Source organism: Erythrolamprus reginae, chromosome 10, assembly GCF_031021105.1.
Source record: "Erythrolamprus reginae isolate rEryReg1 chromosome 10, rEryReg1.hap1, whole genome shotgun sequence".
Taxonomy (NCBI): Eukaryota; Metazoa; Chordata; class Lepidosauria; order Squamata; family Dipsadidae; genus Erythrolamprus; species Erythrolamprus reginae.
In genome coordinates this window covers 49,077,542-49,093,093 of record NC_091959.1, presented here as the reverse complement: position 1 = coordinate 49,093,093, position 15,552 = coordinate 49,077,542, and the positions used below count along the sequence as shown (strand labels likewise).

The 15,552-nt window shown below is 47.6% G+C and overlaps 1 protein-coding gene across 1 annotated transcript in view; it reads right to left on the bottom strand.

Moving 5' to 3' along the window:
* Window positions 1–13,397, bottom strand: part of SH2B3 (SH2B adaptor protein 3) — a 28,567-nt gene extending 15,170 nt beyond the window's left edge. Inside the window, exons 1-2 of the mRNA XM_070762015.1 lie at window positions 13,322–13,397; window positions 4,954–5,733 (exon numbers count right to left, since the gene is read on the bottom strand). Of these exons, the coding sequence (XP_070618116.1) occupies window positions 4,954–5,706 (753 nt within the window). The 5' untranslated portion in view covers window positions 5,707–5,733; window positions 13,322–13,397. The remainder of the gene's footprint in view (window positions 1–4,953; window positions 5,734–13,321) is intronic.
* Between the last annotated feature and the right edge of the window lie 2,155 nt (window positions 13,398–15,552).

Here is a 15,552-nt window from a genome sequence, read left to right as displayed (position 1 = left end):
CAGACTCTGGGTTGCCAGGGTGAAATTTCCAGGCTCGGCTGTGAAACGCCACGGACCCACCAATGGCCTTTGACCCAGGCCCCAAACTCTGGCCAGGCTCTCTTTGCAAGGCACGTCCAGAGACATGGAAAAATGGACACAATAAATAAATAAAATAAATAAATAAAAACTTTTCTCTGCCACAATGAGCAAAGCCCTTTTCCGAGCTAAGCCCGCTTCCGAATCCCTCAGCTAAAACAATAATAATAATAATAATAATAATAATAATAATAATAACAACAACAACAACAACAATAACAACAATAAATAATAATAATAACTTATTACATTTGTATGCCGCCCCTCTCCGAGGACTTGGGGCGGCTCACAACAATAATAACAATACAATGCAAATACAAATCTAATCTTAAGAAAAAACTAAGTTAAAAACCCAAACAATCTAGCTACACAGTCACACCACACTCAAGTCCTACTATTCAGAAGGGGGGGCATTGATCCCCCCATGCCCAGCGACATAAACAAGTCTTCAACATCTTGCAGAAGACGTGGAGAGTGGGGGCAGTTTGAATCTCCGGGGGGAGTTGATTCCAGAGGGCTGGGGCCGCCACAGAGAAGGCTCTTCCCCTAGGCCCCGCCAGACGGCATTGTTTGGTCGACGGGACCCGGAGGAGGCCAACTCTGTGGGACCTAATCAGCCGCTGGGATTTGTGCGGCAGAAGGTGGTCCCGTAGGTATTCTGGTCCAATGACAAGGGGTTTTTAAAAAAAATTATTGTTGTAGGAATTTGGGGGGGGGGGGGGAGAGAAAGACTAACAATCTGGGGCAAGACCAGGAAACCCTCACCCACTGTAATAAAGGCTTTGGGTGGGGGTTCCAGGTAAGATCCAAATTTAAATCAGAATCCAAATCAAAGTATTCCTCAAAATTTCAATTTATTGCTGGAGCTATCCTGGGGAACCCGGAATCTGAACTTCCCACCCAGGTGAAAGTTCACCCCCCACCACCATTCACAAACTTGTCACGTGGCCCACTCAGGTTGTGCCAGCGTAGCCACTCCTCCTTCCGCTTCCGCTCAGGTGGAGGACATAAGATGGCCTTGAACCTCTCCCAAGAACGCTTTGTGGCTGCATCTGCTCCCTGGTGAAAATCACCCCTCCCCAGTTCCCATCAACATCAGGCCTTCCACAGACAGAGGTTGACAGGCGGGGTATAAATAAAAATGAATAAATACGAGCGAAAGGGAATAAAGGCCGGATAAAAACGAATCAACAAACTAAGTTGCATGCTTTGAGGGATTGTGGATAGACTCAAACAGTTTCCCTACCTGTTGGCTTTCAAATTAATCAGACTGGATAACGATAACAACAACAACAACAACAACAACAGAGTTGGAAGGGACCTTGGAGGTCTTCTAGTCCAACCCCCTGCTTAGGCAGGAAACCCTACATGACTTCAGACAGATGGTTATCCAACATCTGCTTAAAAACGTCCAGCATTCACAACATCTGGTGGCAGGCTGTTCCACGGATCAATTGTTCTAACTGTCAGGAAATTTCTCCTAAGTTCTAAGTTGCTTCTCTCCTTGTTTAGTTTCCACCCATTGCTTCTTGTTCTGCCCTCAGATGCTTTGGATAATAGCTTGACTCCTTCTTCTTTGTGGGAACCCCTGAGATACTGGAAGGCTGCTATCCTGTCTCCCCTGGTCCTTCTTTTCATTCAACTAGACATAAGCCCAGTTCCTGCAACCGTCCATCCTATATTTTAGCCTCCTAATCCTCTTTGTCACTCTTCTCTGCACTCTTTCTAGAGTCTCAACATCCTTTTTGCATCGAAACTGAACGCAGGATTCCAAGTGTGGCCTTATTCCAAGGCCTAATAAAGTGGCATTAACACTTCAAGTCTGCTTAAAGTTTAACTCTGGTTGTTTCCTTACAAACGTTTCATTACCAAGCTAGCTAACATCATCAGTCCCAAAATACAGTGGAGATTGTGGATTGGAGGAAGGAGAACGGAGGGTAGGGAGGAGGAGGCGCTGTCTGAGCTTGGCAATTTTGATTCCCCCCTCCCCCCTTCCTCTTCTCCCCCCCCTTGGAAGCAGCTGCCTGACCACAGCATGGAGGCCCCCCCCCTCCCAGTCTGCCCACTCCTATGATGCCAGGCATTCTGAGCACCAGCTCAAAGATCTCGACATAGCAAGCGAGCCAAGCAGGACCAAAATGCCCCTTGCCTTCTCTGCCTTGAAAAGAGGGGAGAGGCCACCCCGTTTTTGGAAAAGGGGAACAACGCCAGAGCTCCAATTTTAGCATTCAGGAAGGGGGGGGAGGACGGCCAGGCGGAGAGAGGCGGTGGGCAGCCCCCCCCGAAAAAGACGGAGCGCCGTTTTCTGCCAAGCCTCCGCCAAGTTCCCCTGAATCTCCCATTCACGGGCCGCCTGGAGGGATGAATTGCATTTCTGTTCGCGACGCAAGAGGTGGGAGACGAGGCCGCCATCCCCCCCCCCCCCCCCAAAAAATACCAATGTTAGAATACCGAGCTTGAAAACAGAGTATAGGTGGCAGTGGTGGTTGATCAGCCAATAACACAGACCAACATAGTATAAATTTGTATAAAATCTATGCATGGTATGTCTGTATGTATGATTGGTCTCTTAAATGAGGGTTTTTAAAATTAACTTAAATATTAGATTTGTTTATATTGTCTTATTATTGTTGTTAGCCGCCCCGAGTCTACGGAGAGGGACACCATACAAATCTAATAAATAGATAGACAGACAGACAGACAGACAGACAGACAAATAAATATAAATAAATAAATAGAAAGAAAGAAAGAAAGAAAGGTATAAATATTTGTATACAATAGACTAACCAGCATATACAGTCAGCTCCATACATATATCCAAATTAAGCAACCCTACAGAGTTCTAAGCATACAGCACTAACCGTTAATATTACACAGTTCCATACAATACCATAAGACAATCCATTGACCAACGTTTTGCAACAGCAGGGATCAATATTTACAACACAGCAATATCTTAGCACACAACAGTATTAAGCACACATCTATATATTAATATAGAGTATATATCATATAGTAATATAGAGTATAGAGTTTTTAGCTGTAGTTTTTTAATGTATTAGATTTGTTTTGTACGCTTTGTTTCTATATTTATTCTGTAAGCCGCCCCGAGTTTTCGGAGAAGGGTGGCATACAAATCTAATAAATAATAATAATGATGATGATGATGATGATGATGATGAGCAAAATGAGCAAGCAAAACTACTGTGTGACTTCCGACTTCAGACTGACCGAATTCTGAAGCATAACACACCAGACATTGTGATCATGGAGAAAAAGAAAGTATGGATCATCGACATCCCAATCCCAGGGGACAGCAGAATTGAGGAGAAGCAGCTAGAGAAATTAGTGAAATACGAAGATCTGAAAATCGAGCTGCAACGACTCTGGCATAGGCCAGTGAAAGTGGTCCCAGTGGTCCTTGGAATACTGGGCGCAGGGCCAAAGGATCTCAGCGGACATTTGAAAACCATCGGAATTGACAAAATCTCCACCTGTCAATTGCAAAAGGCCGCCTTACTGGGATCGGCAAACATAATTCGCCACTACATCACACAGTCCTAGGTGCTTGGGAAGCGCCCGACTGGTGATGAAATACGAAATCCAGCATAGTGATCTCGTTTTCTGTGTTGTACTGACATAATAATAATAATAATAATAATAATAATAATAATAATAATAATAATAATAATAATAATCACACAGCTAAACGTAGCGCACAGCAATATAGCCAGCATTATCAAGACTAACCACAACAGCCACCAACAACCAACCAATGCAACACAATAGAGAGCAGCACACGTCTCTCCCTTTTATGGTTAATTGCAGCCTTAGGCCTTAAAGTAACACTATACTATTTCCTCAAAACATACAATGCTGGTTAGTTCATATATTGACATATATATGCTTCAGCTTCAACCACGACAACACAAGAGCACACAACAGATCCAGACTTCATATTAACCGCTCCAAACTTGACTGTAAAAAATACGACTTCAGTAACCGAGTTGTTGAAGCGTGGAACTCATTACCGGACTCCGTAGTGTCAACCCCAAACCCCCAACACTTGACCCTTAAGACTGTCCACAGTTGACCTCTCCAGATTCCTAAGAGGTCAGTAAGGGGCGTACATAAGTGCACTAGAGTGCCTTTCGTCCCCTGTCCTATTGCTCTCCTATATCTTTCTTCTATTCCTATATCTCTTCTTCTATTCTTTCATTGATATATTTTATTCTTCTATCTTCTCTTCTCTTCTTTCTTAGATATATTTTACTATGATTATATCCTCTAAAACCTTCATTATGTATTTTACTATGAGTATATCCACTATAACCTTCATTGTGTAATGGACAAAATGAATAAATAAAATAAATAAACCCAACAAGCGCAGTTCGTAATACTGACACACCCGTCACCCCAGCTGATTCACTCCCGAGATCCATTACCCAAAAGGGGTCACGCTATTTAACACGGAGGTCGCATTCAGGTCAAAAGCCCACAGCTTATCAATATGACTTTGCTCGGTTTATCCAAACTGCTTTTAATAATAATAATAATAATAATAATAATAATAATAATAATAATAATAATAATTTATTGGATTTGTATGCTGCCCATCTCCTGGCTTATTTTTGGGGGGGGGGCATCAAGTTCCCAGAAATCCAACGATGTCGCTATTTATTATTATTATTATTTATTAAATAAATATGCTGCCTCTCTCTAAAGACTCAGGGCCGCTGACAGCATATAAAAGCAGATATAGATCGAGATATAACAATTAAGATTATTGGGTGTGTCGACCTCGCAAGTGTTTAGAAGAGAGAGGGATCGCAATGCGTCAAGGGGGGGGTGTTTGCAAGAATACAGACCGCTTACCTTGGGGGGGTCCAGGAGAGCCAGGGCGTAATTCTGGCGGTCCGGAGGTCCTTCCGTGTATAAAACCAGCCGGCATTTCTGCCAGCGCGTCCCATTGTCCTCCGACACCATCATGTATTTCAGGGTCCCTTCCTTCTGGATCTGGAGGGCGCACTCCCTGCTGGAGACGGCCCACGGGAAGATCTTTCGGGCCAAGCCGGATCTCAGAACCAAGTCCGCCACCTCCCCTTCGCCAGGGCCCGGCTCCGAGGGTCTCCGGCGGAACCAACTACGCCAACTCCTCCGCAGCCGGTCCAGAGAAAAATGCCTCCGGACAGTCAACGGAGAGGAAGGTGCCGCCAACTCTTCCGAGCTCCAGGACTTGGGGAGTCCAGCCGAGCGGACCTCGGACACCCGGTTGACCTGGTCCGACAAGTCCACCTCGACTTTGTTCCCAACCGTGACCGAGGGGCCCTCGGCATGTTTCCGGCCGGTCTCCCGGTAGTCCCGCACGTTGCTGAAGGGCAGGATACGGAGCTGGTCGGACGCGCACGGATTATCCTTCACCTCGTGGCGGAAATAGCGCTGGAAGAGGTCCGCAAACTGGAGGGAGAAGTTCTCGGCAGCCAAAACTTCGTGCTGGGGGTTCCGGCTGACGAAGTGGAGGTACTCCCGGGCCAGCTCTCGGGCAGTGGCGATGGCGTGCTGCTTGCAGAACTCGTCCCACCCCCCCTGGGGTCCCGAGTCAACGGATGGGACGGCGTGTCCATTCATGGCCAGGTCCGGAGGTCTCCTGGGGTTCTGTGAAAGGAACAGAAAAGGCGTGAGGGTCTTGCAGAGCGGTCAGAGAAATTTGGGACAAAGAGCAGAGAAGGTCAGCCCAGGAAGCTGGGAGGTCACGTTTGGAGAAAGGAGGGTCCACTGAGGAGCAACCATGAGTAAGATACCATTGCTGTATTCCACGTGGACCTTCAATGGTAGACATATAAATCCAATAAATAAATAAATAATAAATAAAATATACTGTATTTTTCGGAGTATAAGTTGCATCTGTCGGGAAATTTCTCCTGAGTTCTAAGTTGCTTCTCCCCTTGTTTAATTTCCACCCATTGCTTCTTGTTCTACCCTCAAGTGCTTTGGAGAATAGCTTGACTCCTCCTTCTTTGTAGCAACCACTGAGAAGTTGGAAGGCTGCTATCATGTCTCCCCTGGTCCTTCTTTTCATTAAACCAGCCATGTCCAGTTCCTGCAACTGTTTGTCCTATGTTTTAGCCTCCATTTATCCCCTTAATCCTCTTTGTTGCTGTTCTCTGTACTTTTTCTAGAGTCTCAAGATCCTTTTTGCATCGTGGCGACCAAAACTGAATACAAATATTCCAAGTGTGGCCTTACAAAGTGGTATGGACACTTCACATGTAGCTATTACTGCAAGTAATTCTTACAGTAATAGTTTTGCAGACCATTCTTAGACCTGTACTCTCCCCAACCCAACTTCATGGAAGCCCATAAGCCTTTCCCAAGGACCTTTAGTAAGATCCCTCTGGATCCTCTCCACCCATCGGCACAAGGAGGGACCGGGCCCTACCGCGAACCAGTCCGTCCCGCCTACAGGGCCTTTCTCTTAAACTGGTTGTGAACCCCTGGAGGAGAAGTCAGGTGGGCACAAACGCTCTTCAAACATGACCCAACACGTCCTGGAGAGCGAGAGAGCAATAAAGGAGACTCTCGCCTACATTCCTAGACAGCAGCCTCGCCACCGAGAGACACGGGAGGAAGCTGCCAAACCTGTTTTTGCTAAGAATTGGTGCTCTCTCCTCTCTCTTTGCCAATGTGATTTATTTATTTTATTTATTTACTGTATTAGATTTGTATGCCGCCCCTTTCCGTAGACTCGGGGCGGCTCACAACACAATAAAACAGTTCATGACAAATCTAATAATTTACAATTTAAAATGTAAAATAGTTTTAAAAAACCATTTTTAAGCAGACATACCTACAGACATACCATACATAAATTATATAGGCCCGGGGGGGGGGAGATCAATTCCCCCATGCCTGACGACAAAGGTGGGTTTTGAGGAGTTCACGAAAGGCAAGGAGGGTAGGGGCAGTTCTAATCTCTGGGGGGAGCTGGTTCCACAGAGTCGGGGCCGCCACAGAGAAGGCTCTTCCCCTGGGGCCCGCCAACCGACATTGTGATCTATACCAACACCACACTCCTTGGATGGCTTGAACCCGTGTTTCTTCCCAACCTTGGCCACTTGAGGATGGGTGGACTTCAACTCCAAGGGATTTTCTGGGGAAGGAAGTCCACCCACCTTCCATGGCTCTTCAGGGTCTCCAGTCTTTGAGTGGCGTGGCTGGCTGGGGAATTGATGCTGACCCAGTTCTACAGAGGAATCACTGAGTCCGTCATCTGCACCTCCAGCACTGTCTGGTTCGGTTCTGCCACCCAACGAGACCGACACAGACATCAGAGTCAGAACTGCAGAACAAAACAATGGCTGCCAACCTGCCTTCCATTGAGGACCTGTAAACTGCACGAGTCAAAAAGAGGACGGGGAAAATATTTACGCAATACGGCATTCAGTTTTGGTTGCCATGATGCAAAAAGGATGTTGAGACTCTAGAAAGAGTGCAGAGAAGAGCAACAAAGGGGATTAAGGGGACTGGAGGCTAAAACATAGGAAGAACGGTTGCAGGAACTGGGCATGGCTAGTTTAATGAAAAGAAGGACCAGGGGACACAGGATAAGAGTCTTCCAATATCTCAGGAAGTCAAGCTATTCTCCAAAGCACCTGAGGGTAGAACAAGAAGCAACGGGTGGAAACTAAACAAGGAGAGAAGCAACTTAGAACTAAGGAGAAATTTCCTGACAGTCAGAACAATTAATCCGTGGAACAACTTGCCACCATAAGTTGTGAAGGTTCAGGAGGGACGTGTTTTTAATAGGAAAGTGACCACAAGAACAAGGGGCCACAATCTGAGGTTAGTTGGGGGAAAGATCAGAAGCAGCGGGGAAAAATATTATTTGACTGAAAGAGCAGTAGATGCTTGGAATAAACTTCCAGCAAACGTGGTGGGTCAATCCACAGTGACTGAATTTAAACATGCCTGGGATAAACATAGATCCATCCTAAGATAAAATACAGGAAATAGTATAAGGGTAGACTAGATGTATGAGCTGCCCTGAGTCTTCGGAGAAGGGCGGCATACAAATCTAAATCTAAACAATAACAATAACAATAAATAATAATAATAATAATAATAATAATAATAATAATAATAATAATGACCAGGAGGTCTTTTTCTGTCGTCAATCTTCTACGTTTCTAGTTTCAGACCAATGGTGGCCCAATCAAGGACCTCCGCCACTTCTGGTGGCCAGCTGTTCCACTGGTTAATTGTCAGGGAATTCCTTCCTTCCTTCCAAGTTGCTTCTCTCCTAGATTGTCCCTAAGCCTCCGAAACTGAGCCAGTGGAGAAACGAGGGCCCAACTTACCCACAAGCAGAGGCCAAACGGAGCCTGGCCACAAGGGGAGTAGTGGGAGGGGGAGAGTAAGGCCCTGCAGACCCCCCTCCCCTTGCAGAAACCAACCTTTCCCAAATTGGGGGGGGGGGGGAAGCACTTCGCTGGCCAGGCAGGGCCGCCATCCAAAAAGGGAATAAAAATAGAAACCACACAAGCTTTCCAAACCCACCCGAAGAGACGCCGCCGGGAGCCGAAACTTGAACGCGCTGGGTGCAGCAGGTGCCCGAGTCTCCTGCCCCCACCACGGGGCCCCCCGCTCGGGTCTATCTGTCTGGCCAGCCTGCCAATGACTCAGCACCACTACTACCGCCGCCGTCGCAACACTTCCTCCTAGACGTAACGCCAATGTCCTCCCGTTCGGGGGTCCCTGGGAAACCCGAGGCCGAGGAGGGTGGGCAGCGACCCAAACAAGGGTCTTTCCAGGCTTCCCCAAGGCCCCACCGTGGGGGGCCACCTTTGCAGGGGCTTTTTTTTTTGCAAAACGTAGAGAAGAGCAACAAGGAGGATTCAAGGCCTGGAGGCTAAAACTTATAGGAAGAACGGTTGCAGGAATCCTCGGAGAAGGGCGACATAAAAATCCAAGGAATAAATAAAATAAAATAACATTTGGGTTTGGCCCATCTAGACAAAAGACCTAAGGGGAGGGACATTTATTTATTTATTTATTTATTTATTTGCTTGCTTGGTTGCTTACTTATATTTATTTCTGTTTATTAATATTGCTTCTCACTGCTTATTTAACCCCTATGACAATCATTAAGTGTTGTACCATATGATTCTTGACAAATGTATATTTTATTTTATGTACGCTGAGAGCATCTGCACCAAGACAAATTCCTTGTGTGTCCAATCACACTTGGCCAATAAAAATTCTATTTATTTATTTATAAATATATAAATATATATAAAGCTCATCTGTCTGGAACCCACGCTGCATTTCGGACATAAACACTTAGAAAAGGTCCAGAGATACTTTACAAGAAGAGCCCTCCGCTCCTCCACTCGCAAGAGAATCCCCTACGCAACTAGACTCACAATCCGAGCTTAGAACTACGTCGCCTTCAACACGACCTAAGCACAGCCCATAAAATCATCTGCTGCTATGTCCTTCCTGTCAACTACTTCAGCTTCAACCACAACAACATATAAGCACAGAACAGATACAAACTTACAAGTAAACCGCTCCAACCTCGACTGCGGGAAATACGACTTTAGTAACAGAGTAGTTGATGCCTGCAACTCACTACCAGACTCTGTAGTACCATCACCTCACCCCCAAAACTTTACCTTTAGACTGTCCACTGTTGACCTCTCCCGATTCCTAAGAGGTCAGTAAGGGGCGTGTATAAGTGCACCAGCGTGCCTTCCGTCCCCTGTCCTAATGTTTCTCTCTCACTAGTAGCATGTATACAAACATTGTTATATATTTGTATACCACCACTACATACTTGACAAAGCAAATTAGGAAATAAATAAATAAAAAGTAAGGTCTAGACCTTGGCTACTTGAAGATATCTGGACTTCAACTCCTAGAATTCCCCAGCCAGCATTCGCTGGCTGGGGAATTCTGGGAGTTGAAGTCCAGATATCTTCAAGTGGCCAAGGTTGGGAAACACTGGTCTAGATGACCTCTAAGGTCCCTTCTGGCTCTGTTTTGATTCCAAAGACGCCTGACTGGGCCCCGTTGCTAGAGAGACTCTGCAAAAGATTCTTGCAAAAGTCTTGCTCGCATTCTTATGCAATGAACACACACACACACAAGCGGAAAAGACAGGCGTGCCCGTGACGCAGCCTGGAGTTACATAAGCCGGCTCCTGCCTTCCCAGCGCCGAGGATCTCTGTGGAGTCCGGCAGGCGGGCGGCCCTTTGTAGAGCCTTTGCAACAACATGTGTGACGTTTGGGGAAAGGCGCTTTGGCGGCCTCCAGCCTGGTCGGTCGGAGACACACGTTTGCAACAGCACAACAAAAATAGAAGAGCCCCCCCCCTTGCCTCTTTTTGTGTGTGTGCTTTGCAATACACAATGGCCTTTTTTTTTTTTGCACCACCACCACCCCTCTTTTGCTTGCACTGTGGCAGAACAGCCGCTCCCAAACTTCCCCTTGTTATAAAAGGCGTCTGGGCCCGGTGGGAAGGGGTGTAGCCGCGCCAGCAGGCCTGGCCACGGGTGGGAGGGAAAAGAGAGGGTGGGAAGAGCAAAGGACCATTCACACAAAATCACACACACAGGCACACTTGTGTTCAATTCACCTCCAATGCCTTGAGAAGCGGGAATGAGCTTTAAGAGTGGAGAGATCTGCACCCAGCACACGGGGGTCCCGACTGAGCAGTCGGGGTTGGACTAGAAGACCTCAAGGGTCCCTCTCCCAACTCTGATATTGATCTGTCCTAGTAGTAGTAGGGAGTATGGTAAGCACAGAAATTGAACCAATAAATAAATACTCGGCTTCCTTGGAGGGAATTTCCCCTTTTAATTTGGGGGTAAAGAAAAGTAGGAAAAAGCAAAGGGGAAAGGAAATTTCCTGTGTTTTTATCTTAGGATGGATATATGTTTAAACCTGCCTGGGATAAACACAGACCCATCCTAAGATAAAGTACAGGACATAGTATAAGGGCAGACTAGATGGACCAGGAGGTCTTTTTCTGCTCTCACTCTTTTCTCTGTTTCTATGAATGAGGAAGGAAAGAAGGAAGGAAAAAAAGAGAAGGAAAAAAGGGAGGGACGGAGGGAGGGAGGAAGGAAGGAAGGAAGGAAGGAAAGAGAGAGAGAGAGAAAGGGAGGGAGGAACCAATCCATCCTCTTTTCTGGAACCTGGTTTGTGTCAAGAAAAGTTCCGGCCGGTATAAGCGCCCCCCCCCTCCAAGTCTGGGCCTCCCCCGGCTCCTCCTGGGCCCAATCCCTCGCAGCACCAATGCTACCCCAATTGCATGCAAAGCAAGTTTGCAACCCGCGCTCGCAACCCATGCAGTGCCCAGCTGCACCCAGCGCGATTTTCTGATAAGCTTCTGAGAAACGGCAGCCTTCGCAGCGCAGCAATCTGGTCAGGAGGAGGAGAAGCCAGAGTGGGCCTTCTCCGGGTCCTGTCGACTAAACAATGTCGTCTGGCAGGGGAAGAGCCTTCTCTGTGGTGGCTCCGACCCTCTGGAACCAGCTCCCCCCCCCAGAGATTAGGATTGCCCCCACCCTCCTTGTCTTTCGGAAACTCCTTAAAACCCACCTCTGCCATCAGGCATGGGGGAATTGAAACATCGCCCCTTGCCCATGTAGTTTCTGTGTATGATTCGATTGTGTGTTGTTGTTTTTTATATATTGGGGTTTCTTTTTTTGGACTTTTTAATCTAAAACTGTAATTTAGATTGCTAAATATTAGATTTGTTGCTATGTATTGTTTTTTACCATTGTTGTGAGCCGCCCCGAGTCTACGGAGGGGGGCGGCGTATAAATCCAATAAATTTAATCTAATCTAATGGTTAATTTAGTCAGTTTAATTAAGACTTCAATTCCCAGAATTCCCCAGCCGACGTTGCCTTTCCGGGCTTCTCCAGGAATTCTGGGAATTGGAAGTCCACAAAGTCTTAAAAGTGGCCCAGAGTTGGACACACACAAACACACTCACTTTGACTCCAAGGTTTGCAAAAAAATAAGAACCACTACAAGATTTTCAAGCCAGGAGAGTGCCCCATGGGCTTTGTGGTTGCTCCCCAACATCTTTTTAAAAAATGTCTTTTTGAATTCCAAAGTACATTTCCCTCCCTTTGATGGTGGGATGAGATTTGGGCTGCCCCCTCTTGACCAAGGACCCCACCCCCCTAAAAAACTTTCTCTAAAGCCAAGCCAGCCCCCCTTCACTTTCCCTTGGAGCCCCCTTCCAACCCTCCAGCTCCCCAACTGGACCCAGGAACAAGTGGTGGAGCCTATGGTCCCTATCCTCCTATTTGTCTTCTTTGGTCATTACTTTCTAATTATGTTGATATTTATTTATTTTATTATTATATCATTTTACTTTTTTATTTATTTATATGCTGCTCACTCTCACTCCAAACGGACTCTGCTTATACAAACCACAACCTGATATTTGTTCGAAAAATAAACTTAATAAGCTAAATAAAACTCCTGGACTTCGAAAACCTTCCCCAAAAACCGACCTGGACCATTCAAACCGAGGGAGGAAATTACAGAACACAAACCTCCAGCTAGTTTGCATTATCCGCCCCCCCCCCCCTTGGAAGTTTGCATTATCTTGTATGTTTTTTAATTATGGGTTTTTTAGTTTTTAAATATTAGATTTGTATTTTGCATTGCGTTTACTATTGCTGTGAGCCGCCCCGAGTCTACGGAGAGGGGAGGCATACAAATTAAATAATTAAATAAATTATCCGCCCCCCCCCCCGCTTGGAAGTTTGCATTATTCCTCCCCCCCATTGGAAGTTTCCCCCTGCTCCACCCCCCCCCCACCCCCCAAGTCTTCCTCGCCTACAAGGCTTCCTCCCTTGGATGGTGGTGGGGGCATCTCTTGCCCCTCCCCCGTTTCCCGGACGCCCCCCACCCTCCATTCAGGCTGCTCCTGTCCCCAAAGGGCCCCAAGGGATGCCCCCCCCGCAGAAAGGGACCCCCCGAGGTTTCCAAACGGGCCGTCCGGGGAGGGGGATTCCTCTCCTGGGGCCTCTGCTCCGAAGCCCCTCCCGGTCAGGAAAGCGGGGGGGGGGGCTTCCAGCTCCCACCCCTCCCCAAAAGACGAGCCCCCCCTTTCCCTCCCCAGGTGCAATGGGGGGGGGCTTTTCCCAGGGGGGGAAACACGCACATGCCCGCACCGCCTTCCCCGCCGGCCCTCTGCACGTGCCCCGCCACCGACCCACCTGCGCGAGAAGCGGCGCCCCGCGGCCGCCCGGCCCATGCTGCCCGCCGCGCCGTCGGAGGAGCCCGCCCGGAGGAGGAGGAGGAGGAAGGAGGAGGCGGGCGCGGGGCGGAGGCGGAGGCGGGGAGCGCAGGGAGGCGGCGGGGAGGGAAGGGGGGGCTCGCGGGCGCTTTCGCTTCCTCCGGATGGGCGGGGGGAGGGGCGGAGGGGGAGGCGAGGGGCAGCCCACGTGGGGGAAGGGAGGGAGGGGGGACAAGTGCTCGCCCGCGCCGGGAAAGCGGGAGCCGTCGTGGAAGTTGCTGTCGAGCAGCGGGTTGGGCTAGATGACCCACCGGGTCCCTTCCAACTCTAGCAAGGAAGGAAGGAAGGAAAGAAGGAAGGAAGGAAGGAAGCAAGCAAGGAACGAAGGAAAGAAATAAGGAAAGAAGGAAATAAGGAAGGAAATAAGGAAGGAAGGAAGCAAGGAAGGAAGCAAGGAAGGAAAAAAATAAGGAAGCAAGCAAGGAACGAAGGAAATAAATAAGGAAGGAAAGAAATAAGGAAGCAAGCAAGGAACGAAGGAAATAAATAAGGAAGGAAAGAAATAAGGAAGGAAGCAAGCAAGGAACGAAGGAAGGAAAGAAATAAGGAAGCAAGCAAATAAACAAACCAATGAATAGATAGTCCCTTGGGAGCATCTTTTGAGAGGTTAGAAGCTCCCCTGCCTGGGGACCCCAGACAGGGAATCCCCCTCACTCCAACACCTGTCCGAAGAGGCCGGACTACCCAGGCCAGGCGAATGGGGGCGGGGGAACCCTCGAATGGGATGCTGGGAGAGGGGGTTCACCCTGGGTCAGGGGTCCTTGGAGGGAGGTGGGGGAAGCTGAGCAGGACGCTCCAGATTCGCACTTGCCTCCCGACCCCTAAAGCCAGCAGCCCCCACGGCCAGGGCCCTTTGCAGAGAGGGAGGACCGAAAACCAGAATCCCCAAGCTGCAACTTGGCATCTTTCAAGACTTGTAGTGTTAAAGTTGCCAAGGTTGGACTCTCCTGCCTTCCAGTTGCAAAGACCCCGGCTTTCCATTCTGGAAGCCCTCAAAGACGCAGCCAACTTCATTGTTGCTATTTGTCCAAGCGGTCAGAAAATCATTTAAAATTAAAATTAAATAGAATAGGGCTTGCAGGGCCCAGTGTTCAAAAGCCGTTTGCCCTTATTCTATTTTAATGGCCCAGGATGAGAACTAAGAGCTCTGTTTAGGCCAGGAGTGCAGGCTTTGCAAGCTGGGGAGAATTAAACAAAGGCGCCTGTATCTTCTGCAAGGCAGGACGGGAAGTCCCTTTTTTTTTTTGGTGTGGTCTTGTTAACTTGGTCGGCCTGATGGCCAGGCAGGTTAAATCTTGAATGGCTCGGTTATTTGCGAAATGCAAAGGATAAACTCTCAAAAGCTCTGGCCAAACTTAATGCGTTTGACAATTGCAGTTGGGTTTAAGGAAAAAATAAAAACAAATTCTCGCCCCATGTGCTGGATGAAACGCAACACAACATAAATCCCCGCCCCCCACCCCAAAATCAACTGCAGAGAAAATTGCTATCTGCCTGGTTTAGTTTTCTCCAGCTTTTAAGTCTACGATATCTTTTAAGCCAAGCTTTCTCAACTTAGGCCGCTTTTAAGCACGGGAGGCTTACAATGCTTGGCGAGGCACACTTTACCTTTTGATAAGCCTGCTTTGAAGGACTCCCTTAAAAGAAAATATATATATATTGCAAAACAACTCTTTAACGCCCTTTGCATTTCAAAGGCACCTCTTAAAAGGGTCCTTGCAAAGGAATAGATGTGGCTCGAGCGCCATCTAGTGGCCCTATTGATAACTACCCGGCCTATTAAAGGGATATTCTACCTTGGCAATTTTACGCCTTGTGGACTTCAACTCCCAGAATTCCTCAGCCAGCATAAGCCAGCCAGCGTGACTGAGGAATTCTGGGAGCTGAAGTCCACAAGTCCTAAAGTTGCCACGGTTTTGGAGACTTTTCAAAAATGGCTGAAAGCAACGCAATAGAACAATAATTATAATAAAGATAAAATATATATTATAAAGAAACCCTGCCATCCTTCTCACAATACTAGACAACACAGTATCAACAGTGGAAATATTGACTGACACCCTCGCATCCTGGACACAAACTGTTTCAACTCCCACCCTCAAAACGTGGCTACAGAGGCCTGCACACCAAGACAATTAGACACAGGAATGT